Source organism: Vombatus ursinus, unplaced genomic scaffold (assembly GCF_900497805.2).
Source record: "Vombatus ursinus unplaced genomic scaffold, bare-nosed wombat genome assembly UNPS02014942.1, whole genome shotgun sequence".
Lineage (NCBI taxonomy): Eukaryota > Metazoa > Chordata > Mammalia > Diprotodontia > Vombatidae > Vombatus > Vombatus ursinus.
The window spans coordinates 4,602,203-4,618,700 of NW_020954720.1; the positions used below are offsets into that span (position 1 = coordinate 4,602,203).

The 16,498-nt window shown below is 37.5% G+C and overlaps 1 protein-coding gene across 16 annotated transcripts in view; it reads right to left on the bottom strand.

The window, feature by feature from the left end:
• Window positions 1–16,498, bottom strand: part of SCEL (sciellin) — a 149,391-nt gene that overhangs the window by 60,876 nt on the left and 72,017 nt on the right. For all 16 annotated transcript variants that reach the window (XM_027844586.1, XM_027844579.1, XM_027844588.1 and 13 more), the window contains 2 exons: window positions 5,535–5,615; window positions 3,915–3,968 (listed from right to left, as the gene is read on the bottom strand). In XM_027844586.1, the coding sequence (XP_027700387.1) occupies window positions 3,915–3,968; window positions 5,535–5,615 (135 nt within the window). The remainder of the gene's footprint in view (window positions 1–3,914; window positions 3,969–5,534; window positions 5,616–16,498) is intronic.

A 16,498-nucleotide genomic window follows, 5' to 3' on the forward strand; every position in this document is an offset into this window, starting at 1 on the left:
TACAGATCTCATATGCAAGTTCAGTTTTCTGTTTAAGGACATAAGTTCAATATGTAACTTTCAAAACTGCCCTGCTTGCCTGGACTTTCTTCTACTTTTCCTTCTTTTTTCTGCATTAAAAAACATAAAATTGTCTCAATTGCCCCCGTTTCTTTCCTTTTCTTATTTTGCTACTCTATCCTTCCTAAACCTCCCTTCCAAAGTGGAAGGAAGGGAGGGACGGAGGGAGAAGAGATGAAGGGAGGGAGAAGAGATGAAGGGAGGGAGGAAGGAAGGGAGGAAAGAATGAAGGAAGAGAAGAAGGAAGGAGGGAAGAAGGAAAGAAGAAAGGGAGATTTAAATAATTTAAACTATTGGGAATGGCCACTGATCATTACATCCATATAACAAAACCCAACAGTAGGTTCTTATATTCATCACTGCTCTTGTCTGCTGTCACCATTTAAGGGACATTCAAGCCCAAAGCTTTTCCCCTTACTCCTGTTAAATACTCTTTCTCTTCAGTAAGTCATCATTACATTTACAACTAACAGCAAAAGAAACTTCTTTACTAAAACATAAGAAATTAAGAAATCTTGGAACAAATTGCATTTTTTTTTACTAAATCTGATGTCTCATCCATGTAGTGGACTCCTTACTAACCCAGATTGGAAAATATTCTGCCATTTACGGTCTTAACAAGGTGCCTGGTACACTTAATAAATGCTTGTTGACTGGTTGTTTGATTTAGAGATTTTCCTGGGGCACTTAGTTTAAGTGACTTGTCCAGAATCACAGAGTTGATATATTTCAGAGACAGGACTTGAATCCAGGTCATTCTGACTCCTGGGCCAGCCCTCTATCCATTATGTCACACTTCTTCTTTACAAGCTACATTAAGGCAGACAGATTAAATAGAAAATACATCTATTTTCAGGAGGAACAGTATTTTTGACATTTGTTGATGGTTCTGTGGTTTTGTCTAGTGGTGTGCTGGAGTCAACTTGAGCTGGCTTGCAAAAACTAATGGTTAAATTTTCAATGCAAGCATTTACACCACAGAAATCAGCAAATACTACAAATCAGAGCTTGATTTATTGTTTTGTTGATCATCCAAACTTTCGAAAGTGATGGAGAAAATTTTAATAATATAGACTTAAAAGTGTGTTGTGGGAACATTTGGTGGGGAATGGGTGGGGGTGGGGGGAATAGGTTCTTAAACATTTACCAGCACTCTCAGCCTTTTCTACTGGTCTGCTTCAAGCCCTTTAAACTCTGCTTCTGAGCAACCAACTCTTGTAGAAAATGAAGTCCTTTCTGATTGTTTCTCCAGAGATAAATCTTGAATTAAGGCTGAAGCTACTTTCTCCTTGATACCAGGAATGGATAGCTCTGTACTGTGTAGGATCCCAAACCCAGAACCTTTTGAACTAGTTTCTTTTCACTAGATGTCCATCCTAGGTTAAAAATCTACAAACCTGTGTTCTTTGCCTACTCCCATATTTTATTAACAACCCATCCTCTATGGCTCTTCATATCTGTTTTCCTCACCCATCTCATCTATCCTCTAACCTTGGTTCACAATTGATTTTCTAGAGCTCTATCAACACCAAGTTGTCTCCCACATTTTTTAGCTTGTTTTCTTCTTATCCATCCTAATCCCAGGTGATCATTTACTTAACAAAAATGTATATTTATAAAGTAGCATGAACTTATCATAAATCTTGCTTTTTGACCAAATGACTGCCATTTTGATGCATATAAATGTAATGGAGGAAGTGGGTTTCATCATAGCTGCATCCCAGAGTTGACCTTGAATAGGGGAATATCCAGGGGCTCCTTGAGTCCCTTCACCTCTATGTTTGCTCAATTGTTCTTGCACTAGAAAGGTGCCTGGTACAACAGTATGACAATCTAAGCAAGATCCTTTCATGCCTTTGACAATATGGTAATTTAGAAACTGCCACAGAATTGAATCCTTTAAAGTGTATTATTTGCTCAATGGTGGGATTGATGACTGAGAATAAACAAAAGAAGAGCCAAAGTTGCTGCCCCTGTCATAAATTTGATTACCACTGTATGCTTGTTCAGGACAAATGATATCCATTCCCCTGACACACTACTCCATTGTTATTTTTCCTTACTTTAAATTCTACTAGCTAACATCTAAATTGTTGGATCTTTCTGTGTCAGCTGGGGAAAGAGGAAACACAGAAGCTCTGTAAATCTTACTCCTTGTTCTTTATGATTATGCTGCTATATATTCTGACAAGATTGCCAAGATCTCTCTCTGTCTCTCTGTCTCCATCTCTGTCTCTATCACTTTGTCTATGTCTTTCCCTGTGTGTCTGTGTCTATCTGTCTCTGTCTGTCTCTGTCTGTCTCTGTCTCTGTTTCTCTCTGTCTTTCTTTCTGTCTCTGTCTCTATCTCTCTGTCTCTGTCTGTCTGTCTGTCTCTCTGTGTCTCTCTTTATCTCTCTCTCTCCGTGTCAAAATGAAATTGAGCAACTAGGTAGCATGATGGATAAAGTTCCAGGCCTAGAGTCAAGAAGATTCATCTTCCTGAGTTCAAATCTGGCCTCAGATACTTATTAGTTATGTGACTCTGTCCAAGTCACTTAACGCTACTGCCTCAGTTTCCTCATCTGTAGAAGGAGCTAGAGAAGGAAATGGCAAACCACTCATATCTTGGTTAAGAAAAACCCAAATGGGGTCACAAAAAGTCGGATACAACTGAAACAACTGAACAACAACACAGATCATGATGGAATCCTTAGTGGTTAGTTAAGCATAATGATAATTGCACTCTGAGTAAAGAAATAAAAGAGAATGAAGAAAGAACATGTAGCAGAGTGGCTGGACTTATCTCCTAAATGGTAAGTTTGGGTCAGATCATAGAATCATAGACTTAGAGACCAGAAAGGCAGTTCCCCTCACTTTACAGATGAGGAAACAAACAGAGAAGTTAGGTGATTTGCCCCAGGTCACACAGCTAATATGTGTCTAAGACAGGATTTGAATCCAAACATTCCTTATTCCAAGTCCAGTGCCCTATCTCATGAGAGGTCTTGAAAACCTGGCCAATAAGTCTGAACTTTTTTCATTGGCAATGGAAGCCTTGGAAGGAGTCTAAGGAGAGTAATGACATGGTTAAAACTTTGCTTTAGGAAGAGGAATCTGGTAGGTAGGTAGAATGGATTGCAGCAGGCCAGTCAAGAGACAATGAGAGCTTTGGATAGTGGACTGAAACCGGAATAAACATTGACAAAGAAATTCTTCTTCTGGCTCTTCTTTTGGTAGATTCCATGCAGACCACCTATCACCCTTCTATTAAGACAAAATTATCTGGGAAATATATAATATAACTGAGTAGTTTGCACCTTTTAAAAATTATTTATACTTTAGTTTACATTCAAAAAGTGGGTTTTGGTAGTCACCCAAGTCTCATGAATAACTCATTCATATATTGTGTCTCAGCTGGTCATTTCATTTATTTTATTTCAGCTCTATGATAGTGGCCAATCTTGTTTGGATCTCTTATAATCTCTGTACTGTTTGGAACTAGGTTCAGAGACAACATGCTGAAGTCGAGTCTAGAGATGGAAATTTCTGTCTGGATTTGAAGCTGTGGGGTTGACTTTCAAAAAAATTAAAATAAAATTGTTGAAGCCATGGGAGTGTCTGAAGAAACAAAAGAAGATTATTTAGAGAAAGTAAAACAATTATAATTAGCATCTATTTAAGGTCAACTGCCAACTTCATCTACTAAGGAGACATTTTTATTGGGAGATAAATGCTTTCCATCAGAATAATTTACAATGAGAGGCATTGAGATTTTGATCATAATAGAAACTCCTAATGTAATACGTTAAACATGCTTTCACTAAGCACTGAGGGAAAATAAAAAAAAAAACTAATGGTTTCAAGGATCTTACCCTTTGTCGTTTTTACCAGCATCCACTTTGATGATGTCATCCAGATCTTGTTTTCTTTAAATAATGTAAAATCAGAATACATCAGCAATAATAGGTAGTCACCATATGACTGAACTAAAACCATTCACTTGTTTTCAACAAGTTAAAATGGTTTTATTCAAGAATGATTCAGCTGAATGGAATAAGCAATTACTTATGCTGCAAACAATTTCAATTGTTTGGATCTTAGTTTCAGTTCTCTGGGTCTTTGTATGACAAGAGAGTTACATGAGATGATCTCAAAGGTGCCTTCTAGGTCTAACATTCCATGACCACATCAAGTCTATACTTTCAATGAAGGTCAGCTCTGGTGCTTTTCTGAGGCCCAGCAGTAACCTTTAGCTTCTTAAAAACTCTACCAAAGGTAAGTTTTGACAAGTGATATCACAATGGAACAAACAACTTTATCTGAAGTAGAGAGAAGTTATGAGGTTGGCCGACTGAAGTGAGCATTTAGAGTTCCTGCCAAGAGACTTGAATTTTGCTAACCTTGTATGTTTATTTTAAGTCAATTGAGGTGCTTTTGGCCACAGCAATTCATAAAATCATCTGTGGGTTGCAATCTGCACCATAGGAAGGAATTCCCAAATCAATGAGATCATAGATCCATTTGAATATTTAAGTATCTATGGAGGCATGAAGGGGTTGCAATTTTTATCATTTGAAGGAACATCACTGCTAATACCATAGCTCTTTTGAAATATCAAATTATGAATTCTATGCCAGACCTCCTTTAGTAGCAATTTATAGCTAGGTTTTAGAACTACCATCTCATGCTCACTGAAATAACACAACTATTCCCAAAAATTACATTGAAAAACATGGTACTAAAACATATTTCATGTCCAAGTAAATATAGAATTGTGGATGCAGGATATTATACTGGAGCTAAACAACACTTAATTATATATGTGAACAATGTATTGTTTGCCTTTCTGGGCCTCCAAATGGAAAAGGAGGAACCTATATCAATCATCATTCAATAAAGTTCTACCAGAAAAGCATTGAGAAAAGTTTTGTTTCAGCCAAAATAGGTTTATATTTCAAGTACAGTTACTAAATTAAGCATGAAAGGGGTCAAAGATTATCTTTGGTCTTTTTCTATGTTTTTGCCTGGCCTTCTTATATTTTCTTACTGATTCTCAAGAAACTATCTTCAACAGTTATTTTTCCTCCAGAGGCTATCTCTTAATTACAAAGGAAACATTTCCTTTACATGTTCTTTCATTTAAATTATCTTGCTGTGATTAAAGCAATTTCAAATATGCAAGTTGTTCTAATTTCATTTAAAGGACACTAGTGAAGGAATGGATATCTTAAAATAGGCAATGAAGTTAGAACAAGTCATATGAATTATAATTCCTTCCATATGGAAGCAAATTCATGGATACGGTAGGTTACCCCCTGCAGAAGAGACTGGACAAAATCCCAGGATGCCAGGCTACCAAGTTGGGTTTCTAGGGGCAGCAGAGTAGCTAACAGAATACGCTTTGGTGGGAAATTAGTGAATGCTTTCACTAGACAGGCTTGAATGAAGCAGAGTAGCATTTAGTACTTAGCATGGTGTCCCTATTCGCTTACCTATTATCCTGTCGTGCCTGTGGAGGTGATGGAGCTGGAGAATAAGGCCTTGGGAGTGTTAGGGGCAGAGCACTTGGCTCCCTTTAAAACAAAAAAAATCATTTCATTATGCAAAAATGATAATTTTCTAAGGCCATAAGCTATACAACTTAATCTTAAGTAGAAATATAACCCATAACCTAATCCAGCGATGCTCACCAGCACATAGGAACATCACTCCATTACAATGTGTAAAAGGAAACAGGGAAAAATCCATAATGGACAAAGCTTAGAAGAGATGAGATATTAAGATTGTGGAAGGTGAAAAAAATGCAGTTTTGACTTTTTTTTTTCCTTCGCTGCTTCAACTCCAACTTGAGGTACAACACATCCTTTAAACAGCTTAACACTTCATGAGAATTCTTTGCTAAAGCCTTGGCATACCAGCCTAGTAGCCCATGAGCATGATAAGTAGCACTCAGGCATCAATATATAAGCCTCTTTGGTAATTAAGCCAGCTTCTCCAGATTACTAGGAAAACAGCAGCAAATGTTTTCAATTCACTGGCTCTTAAGGTAAAGATGAGCTAACGCTCCTAACTAAACCTCTGCCTAAACAGTATCAACACAGGAGGCAAATAAATATTGCCAGGTGGAACCTTTGGATAAAGCATTAGAATAGTATTAAGACTAGCATAGTGCAGTGGATGAGAGTTCTAGCCTTAGAATAAGGAGAACACTTGAGTTTGAAGTCTACCTTGGATATGTATTAACTGTGTGACCTTGGGCCAGTAATCAAATTTCCTTATGCTATCAGTTTCTTCCTCTGAAAATGTGAAAAATAAATAGTACCTACCTCACAGGGCTGTTGTGAGGATCAAAAGTCTGCATAAAGTTCTATATATTAGCTATTACTATTATCTGAACCAGCATGGTATAACTCCAGAAGATGGCCATGAGCATATTTTATCTCTGATTGGAGCCAGGGTCATATTAAGAGCCTAAGAATATGATATGGAGGGGCACAGGTATTAGTCTAGAGACTAGAAGCTTTTAAATTTGTACACATAAGGTTAGCTTTATCTATCAATAACTTATATAGCAGTTAAGTACTTAGGTGATGATTTGAGGAACACCTAGGCTTTCTTGCTTCTATATATCACCATTCCCCGCAGGCATGGGAAGAATGTCTGAAATTCCACCATTAAAGATTTGTGTACTTGGGTTAAAGCTTGTCTTTCTTTTAAAAAAAATGTAAGTGCTTCTGAGAGGGGTGTTTACTTAAAAAGCCATTTTCAATCTTTAACACTTTGATGTGTTCAACAATTCCCTACGTGCCTGGCACATAGGAGGAGCCTGGCACATAGGAGGTGCTTAATAAAGTCATATTTATTGACTGAATTAATTTATCAGTGAAACTTCAGAGTTTATCAGCTAACTGATAGGGTGTAGAGGGTGACTAGGGAGTAGGAAGGGTAATTTGTTAGTGCACAAACTCCTAAGGAGGGAAGATGAGCGACTAAGATAGCAAGAAGAATTCACAAAGGGGAGACAGTAAGGTGACCTACTTTGCCTATTTCACAGTTTAGTGCAAAGTGTAAGATGATTTATTACAAATCTTCATCTGCTAAACTTTCACTATTTTAAACAGGCTACATTCTCTACAAGGTGATCTAAATACTGATGGTAAGTGTAGGAAGGGAGAAAATCCCAGAGGAAAAGATAATAATTGGAGGGACTTAGGAAAATAGCCCTGGGATGTATCCAAGAATGCCCAGGATAGAAACAATGGGTGTACAGAGTTGAGAAGGAAGAAAAAGAAGGGTTGATGGAGAAGTAAAATTTTATTCAGCCCTAGGATGCATTTTCACCCCTGCTGGGACAGAGGCCAGTCAATGCCAGGTTTATTTCAACCCACCTCAAAGGGGCCTTCATTTCCATCTATGTACTGACAAGCACAGATGACAAAACTGAGGAAGTCCAGAGCCAACTGCGAGGGCTCATTCATGCCCTGCCAAGAGCACAACATGCTGCCAACCATGGGCGATTTAAATGCAAAAGCAAAGGAGGAAGCTGGTGCTCTGAATGTTTTCAAGAGACAGGAAGAGAGAGGTACTCGGGTAGAAAGTTCCTTGCAGACAAATGCTTTGAGAATTCTCCTTTTTTTGTGAACATCAACTTCCCTACCAAGATAGACCCAGGGAGTTCTCTAGAATTATAGCTTCTTGACTAAAGTTGTACAGAAAACTAAATAAAGAAAACTGATCTAACTCTGAGCTTTTTACAATGTCCAGAAACAAAAGGCTGTGCTTGATTTTCAAATAAGACATAAATAAACTCAAAAATCATGACTATTTTGATGAAAATGCTTCCTATTCATTTATCTTAAGCTGTTGAATGATCCTGCCTTGCCTTGTCGACTTCTTTGACCATGACATCAAGAGATTCATGCTATATAAAATGGCTCATTTGATAAAGGAAGTTCTTTTGTTATTTGCAACAGCAGAGGACTCAGTCTCAAACAGGACTGGATCTCTACTAATGAATTACCCCTTTAGTGTTCAGTTCTTTATCATGTTGTTATTCAGTCAGTTCAGTCATGTCTGATTCTTCATGACCCATTTGGTGCTTTATCCACTGCATTTCCTAGCTGCTCATGTCTTGTATTCATCTCCAATTTTTAGCCAAAAAGAGGTATTTTTTCCCCATCAGACCAATATGCTTTCAAAGATTTGCCTATCAATACATAAGCTACCTAGCAACATTTGTTTGGTCAATTGACATTTTCAAGGTATTTTTAAAAATATATATTTATTTATAACAAAAAAATCTATATTGAGCATAGCACCTATTATCCAAGCATTATGCCAAGTACATGGGATATACAAAAGAAGAAAAAAAAAACACAGTCTTGGCTTTCAAGGAGTTTGTAATAAGGTTGCGGAAACAAAACATTACAATGTACAAAAAATAATTATAAACTATAATCAGGCCCAGTTAGCTAAGTGCCAAGGTTGTATAAATGCTATAGAAGTCAAAGGAATAATTGATATATGTTGACCACTCACTCTCTTCCGGATACCCTTCCTTTTCTGAGTTTTTCTGGCAGTATTGTCTCTTGGTTTTCTTCCTACCTATCTATATGCTCCTCATTCTCCTTTGATAGTTATTCATCTAGGTCAGGGCAGCTAGGTGATGCAGTGGATAGAGCACTGAGCCTGGAGTCAAGTCCTAAGTTCAAATTCTGCCTCAGACACTTATTAGCTGTGTGACTCTGGGCAAGTTACTTAACCTTATTTGCCTCAGTTTCCTCATCTGTAAAATGAGCTGGAGGAGGAAATGGCAAACCACCCCAGTATCTTTGCCAAGAAAACCCCAAATGAAGTCACAGAGCATTAGACATGACTGGAACAACTGAATAACACAATGATCTATTGTTATTATATTATTGATTTTCCTTGAATTCTTTGCCTGGCATCTGGGATGAGGAATAGGGGGAGGAAATCAGCATAGTTGAGAGGGAATACACACACACACACACACACACACACACACACACACACACACACACACCCCAACTCCAAATGTGAAGGGGAAAGTCTAGGGTGGATCTCCATTGACCTCATCTGCTAAGTGAAAAATCTCTGTCCCTGGAATAAGGGAAAGAAGAGACTGTTTTTATAGAAAGGCATAATAAAGATTACTCTTTCTCAATTTTCTATAAAGGACTAATTTAACCTTTTATAGTAGGATTTTTGGCCAACCAATGATATTATCTCATAATAATGATTCGATTCTCATGGAAATAGTATTCCCTATAATGTTTCACCTAGCACACGGTTTTGCAGAACCAGTTAATGACATTAAATAGAATATGCCTTTACAGTAAATATTAAGGACTCCCAAACTCCATGTTGGATTACTTGGAGCTTTTCAGATTGGAAAAATGGTCATTGGCTGCTAAATTATTTTAAGGCTTTTTGACAAGTTGGCAAGAAAAGTCATCTGTTATTCAACAATCTCATACTCATAAGCCCTTTTGGAAATCTATCAGGCAGGATCACTTGTCATTAGAGACAGGGTTTCTTTTTTTTGTAATAAAACTATATTAAGAGTTTTCTCAATGTGCAAATCAACTGTTATTTTGCTTTGTTCATGCAAAAATCAGCAAAATTCAGCTCTTTCCATCTGTCTGAGTTCCTCTCAGAAAGACCAATAAAGTTAAAAATATCAGAAACCAACATTGCTCATTGTTGTTAAATAATGGAAGGCAAAAGCCTGTATCCTCAAACATATAAGCTCCATACATCTGTATGCAGAAGAAGACAGCTTTTGTGTACAAAAATGAAGGAAGGAGCTGTTGAGGTATTGCAAGAGTTTTTAGTCCAAGGAAACAAAAGAGCACCAGATTTTTTAAAAAATCAGAGCACAGTATAGTTGAACAAAAACAGTGCTGATAGATAATAGATCTTGGTTTTAGACTTAGTTATTTAACAAATTCGCTGTCTTATTTCTCTCATGTTCTCAGTTTCCTCATCCAAAAATGAAGTAGTTCATTTTTCCCTAGTTACTTTCTAACTCTTAAATTCAATAATTCTGTTTGTAAGCTGGGAACTGCATTTATTATGCCTACAAGATTAAAAAGAGATGTTCTCAATACCAACATGTGTTAGCATATTAATTTGATGATTCTGGGTCATCTTCCATGCATAAAATTATTTTTAAAATGTAAAACCAAAATGCACATATATTTGTAAACACTAAAATAATTATTGCAAAAGTTAATGAATAATCTGTGAATATAGTAAAACATGAATACAAAACTCACTATTACAGTATCCAATTTTACTAACAGATTTTATCTCAGGACCTTTTTATTCATAAAACATTATAAGTTAATGCAAAACAGATTTCAGTTGAACAAATAAATATAAATGTTTTACTCATTATATTATCAGATTTATAAATGGATGGTACCCAAAGGGTTAACAATGTTAAAGTAATATGGAAATGGTTAGTTGGTTTTGTGGTAGGGATTTTTTAAGCATCATTTATAGTTTACAGTCAAAAAATAGCTGCAGAGCAAGGTTGTCATGGCAACTCACAAATCGATCAAGCATTTTTCTTTTAATTGTCCACCAATCAGCTAACTGGAAAGGAAAGGAGGAGGAGGAGGAAAACATGTGAAACAAGTGAAGAAAAAGAATTAAGATGGCATGTAGAAAGAATTTAATTAAGAAATTATTGTAATTTTGTTGTCAGATACTTGGGATGTTAGGATGAAAATGGTTATTAAAAACATTTTCTTCTTTGCATTTTGACCATTATTCTAGAAACCAATGTGTGGTTACTGATTGACCAGAGTAGATCATTTTTTAATATGTACTGGTAAACAAGTACTTTATATTCATTTCTTAGTAAATTTCTGAAAAGATCTTTGCTTATCAGTCATCTATCCACAGTCAGAAGCCTGAGTAATATGGCTTATTTTGATTTAACTGGATGGAGGATGGAGAGAAAAGGTTGCATAACATTTTTGTGCTAGGGGCTTTTGAGGGGAGGTATAGGAGAGTGGGACAAGGTCAATTTGAAGGAAAATTGGCAATTATAGTTTTAGAGAGTTCCCTCAGGGAACCTCTCCAGGTTGCACCCCTGATTTTCCCCTCAGACTTTCTCTATGATGTCTCATAAACCTCTCCACCCTGGAAGCTCACTACATCTCTGTATTTCACAATTTGAAAGTACTTCTCTCTCTTACCACCACCCCCCCTCATTGACTGGTCCCTCTCAGAACCTCTAAAGAAGAGACTTATGTCTTCATTCCTCTCAAGGCTATAATCCTGACTCACCTTCTGGACTTCCTCCAATATAGTCACCATGCCAAGTGTCTTCATTTCCCCACTTTTATGTATTGCCTAGAGTGTAAGGTCCTTGAAGACAGGGACTGTCTTTCTTTCTGCTTATATTTGTATTTCTGGCACTTAACACAGTGGCTGGCACATAACACTTAATAAAAGCTTGTTGACTTGACTTGGGTCACTGAGGCCTTTCTCTGAGAGATTTCCCTTGGGGGCATTAGGAGATTAGGGGATTTGCCCAGGGCCATACACTTCCTTGTTTCAGAGGCAGGACTCCAACCCAGGTCTTCTTGTCTCCAGGGTCAGCTCCTTATCCATTTTGCCATGCTGTCTTTCTTTATGCTATGTTCTGATATAAACAATCACTATATTATTAACTTGCCTAAAAGAAAGTAACTACATTTCATTCATTTTTCTGAACTTTCTAAGAAACTGGATCTCTCCTCTAAAAGGAACATCTTGAAGACCAAGTAAAAGGACTTCTAGGAGCTAAGAATTACCCTTTTTGCCATGTGTGCTGTAGACTTGACCCCATTTTCTCCTGGACTCTTTATGCACTTGTGGAAAAATACAGTGGAGACTTTGGGGTGGAGGACATTTTATTCCAACTGTTCTTCCTATATAAGTAAATAATTCTTCCTAAAAATAACTTTCAAAAAACTTTCTATGCAATTGAGACACATTTCATACTTTCTTAGTTCAGGACTAGTAAATGTTATTCACCTTCCAAAATGACTCTAAGTTTGAAAATAGATGAATAACCAGAAAAACAAAGGTGTACACTAGTGATTACTGACAGCTAATTTTCTCTGGAGGAAGGAAGAACTTCCTGATAAATACCATAAAAGCAGTAGATATGAGGGGAGGGAACAGTGGGAGTTGGAGGAGGAGAGAATGAAGGGGACACTTCCTAATTGTAAATTTCAACAGTATCCAATAATTTTCATTATTCACCAAATTTTATATTTCTCTCTTATTCTATATTTCTTTCTCATATACACCCCAGGCACACTCTTGCCTGCTGTTTTGCTGTTGTATCCTCCAGCCTGGGGAAGACAGAGCAGAGACCAGAGACTAGAGACCACGCCCTTGGGGCTCTAGAGCTCCCACACTGGGCTGCACTGTCCTGCTTGGTAAATATGTCCTGCAGTATGTAGATGGCCCCAGATGTACTTCATTTTATACTCTGGCTACTCCTCTTCCCATTCACTGCTTTCCAGTTCTGGAACCAATACTGCCATTACTAGTAGAAAAAGTTCATGTATCAATCTACTCCTTTGTGGCTTCCCACACCATGCCTGCGATTTTTCAAATGAAAACATTCCTCCCTTGCTCTCATTTTCTTTTTTGTCATCTCCCTCTATTAGAATGAGAATATGGAGAGACCTGCTATTGTATTTGTATTAATTACATTCCTTTGCACATAGGAAGTTCAGGGCATACAATAATTAATAACTGCTTTTTCCTTCACTAATTCATGTATCATACTAGGTTATGTGATTTCTTGCCTCATTTATAGTTCTATGTATTAATAACTAAATATCTGTCTTGTAGATGGTAACGTGACTTAGTAGATAGAACTTTGAGGATTGACAGAGGCTCAGAATAGTGAGTGACTTGAACACATTCACACTAACGACTGTCAGAAGTCTGATGTGAACCCAAATCTTCCTGCCTCTAGCTCTGGCATTCTTTTTTTTTTTTGACTGGGCAATGGGGTTAAGTGACTTGCCCAGGGTCACACAGCTAGTAAGTAGTTACGTGTCTGAGACTGGATTTGAACTCAGGTCCTCCTGAATCCAGAGCTGGTGCTCTATCTACTGTACCACCTAACTGCCCTGAGCTCTAGTATTCTTATCCACTGCTCAAATAAGGAGGATTTTTCTGAAAGAATATCTAAACCTATCATATCTTCTTGGATGTTTGTTTATTTGGAAAACTCATTGTAATAAAGAGTTTTAGCATTCATAGCATTAGGCTAGAAACAGCCAATCTCCATGGTTTCACCAACAATAGTGTTAGATGAACACCAGCGAACTTCAGCAAAGAAAGGGAGATTGAGGCAAAGTAGGCATTTAAAAAGTGCTGCATTAACAATCATGGATCATATCTGAAGTACGCAACCCAGAGAATAACTATAAATAGAAAGACTGAAGACAGGGTATATAGTTTCCTCAAGAAAATTAATTACCAAATAAATGATAGAGATAATAATCACTGTACATTCAGGAGAGGGAGAGACTATAGTTTACTGGGAAAGCTACATGGGGAAAGAGTGAAATTTGAGCCAAAGCTTTGGATGGGTAGGATTTGAATAGGTGGGAAAGAAAGAAGAGAGCATAGTCAAGGAGGGAAAAAGAATATCAGTTACCCAAGTAGATTAGTTTGACTAGGTTAGAAGCAAGAATGTGCTGAAGCCATCTAATAACAGTTCTTGAGAGCTAATTGTTAAATTTTCAGCATAAGCATTTATATCTCAGAAACATCAGACACTAAAAGTCAGGGATTGATTTATTATTTTGTTGATTTCCAGGCTTAAGAAAGTGATGGAGAAAATATTAATAATGCAAATTAAACTTAAAAGTGTTTATGCAATTTCCCCCTCCCCCCAAAGCCAATTATTAAACATTTACAAGTACACTACTAGTTAGAAGGCTATATATACTATGTAAAGCTAGGATGCTCATTTGGGATCTCAAATGGCTGAGTATAGAATTTGAATCATGAGATAATCCCTAAAGGCTTTGAAGATTGTTGAATAGGAGAGTAACATGATGCACGATGTAATTTTTAGGAAGATTAATCTGTCAACGGTTTGTAAAGTGGATTTGATTGGAGAGAGTATGACTATCAATAAGTAAGCCATTGCAGTAATGTAAGGCAGAAGATGATAAAGGTCTTACCAAGACCATTAACAGAAATATAAAAGAAGGGACAATTGGACAGAGAGGAAATAAAGGTAGCAGGTATAGACTGCTTAAAGAATTAATATGAAATGAAGGAGTGAATATGAAAAGGAGAAAGGAAATGGAGTCATAGTGAGAAAGAGTAGGGGGCCATATGAAGATACTAGGTTTGGGTTTTTGTTTTTTAAAGATAATGGAGCCCTGCACACATGTGAAATCAGAGAAAACAAAAATTTTAAGTCAATCAGAAAGCTAATTTTAAAAATCTGTCCAGGTTTGTTAAAAAGCTATTTCTTAACCTCCAACATAATAAGAAGCATCAAAAAGTAAGACAGAGAAGTTCTAGTTTCAAGTTTCTCAAAGGAAAAGCACTTTAAAAATCAAGAGTTTTATTGTTGTGTTAATATGATTCTCTCCTTTTCAGCAAGTAGGTCTGTCCCTCCTGACAAAGAAATGTTTTATAGTACATACTAAATGTATCATCCATGACTCTAAAAAAGGAATGAATGCTTAAACTGATGAATCTGCTCTGATAGTAACCTTTTGTCCTTCGCTCTAGTGCTATGGATGTCAGCCGGTGTGCAGAAGAAAGATTACAATTCATCTCCTTTTCCTGGTTGAATCACAACCAATAAACTATAAATTGCCGGGGCAAACAGCCAAATGATGTCTGTTTTCTGCAGACACGTCTCTACCAGCTCAACTGAATTAGGAACATGAAAAGTGAGCTTGTTCAGTTCCACATGCTGTCAGGTTACAAAATGAGTTGTTTATAATAATGGCTTGCTTTAATATAGATTAATAATGAATAGAGGAATAAAAGAAGTGATTTTGGAAGAATACAGTCAACACTGTGAAGAGTAATTGTTGCCTATTTCTATCAGGTTAAGATTTGGTGGATATAGAAATACTTGGGATTAAAAAAAGTTGAACCTCAGAATTCCTATGTTGTCTTCCCTTATTTTTTTCCCTCTTAAAAAAGATCTCACCAAAACCCAAGACAAAACATGTCCAAAATGGAAATCATTCTTCCCTACCCAGCTCCAACCTGCTCATCCCTCCTTATTTCTGTTGAGGATACCGTCATCCTTCCAGTCATCTAGGTTTGCAACCTCAGCATCATCCTTGACTCTCCCTTCCTTTGTCCCCCCCATACACAACCACTCGCCAATTCTTGTCAATTCTAAAACATCTCTCATTCATACACTTCTCTATACTCACATAACCTCCATAAAGGGGTGGGGAGGAGTTGTCCTCATCTCTTTTCATTTGAATCCTGCTTGATCTTTGTAATTTTGTTACATTTTTAAAAAATTTTTTGGGGGGTGGAGCCAAGATGACAGAGTAAAAACAGGGACTAGAGCTCTCCCTCAAACTCCTCCAAATACCTATAAAAAAATAACTCTAAACAAATTCTACAGCAGCAGAACCCACAAAAAGACAGAGTGAAACAAATTTCCAGTCCAAGGCAACCTAGAAGGTCATCAGGAAATGTCTGTTGCACTGGGCTGAGAGAGGAGTGCTGTCTAGCAAAAGCTCACCAGCACAGACCAGGCCCCAAAAAATCCAGAGCAGGCCTCAGGGGACTGAATCACAGGCAACTGTGGGCAGTTTCCAGACTTCTCAACCCACAAATGCCAAAGACAACTTATAAGGTCAGTTGGAAAGGTCTGTCAGACCTGGGTGAGAGAGGAGTGAATTCCAGCCCTGGCTCCAGCACAGCCCCTGGATGGCAGCAGTGGTGGCTTTTGAGCTCTCAGCCCACAGATTGTAAGGGGATTGAATCGAACAATTGATCAGAAGGAGATTACAAGAGTCTCTTTGCTGGCACTGAGGCAGGATTCTGCTGCTTTGCCCATACTTGGATCTGGGTCATAGTCCTAGGTGGCAGTCCTGGGGTGAGGAGGAGCACTGGCATAGCAAAACTTGAGGCAACAGTGGAGAGGGAACTCTTCTCACAGTTCCAGGGCAGAAAAGAGTACTTGTGGTCATTCACAGACCAGAGCACAGTCCAGGAGAGGAGTAAACACCTCTCCTTAGATCATACTACCTTGGAAGAAATGAAAACTTACAGGTCCCTAGAAATATCTCTGAAAACAGCTGCACAAAACCCCTGAAGCTTGGGACATTGTGTCTTCCACACTGGAAGCAGAGCCCTACCTTAACAAAGAGTTAAAAAGTCAAGTAATTATTGGGGGAAATGAACAAACAGCGGAAAAAAA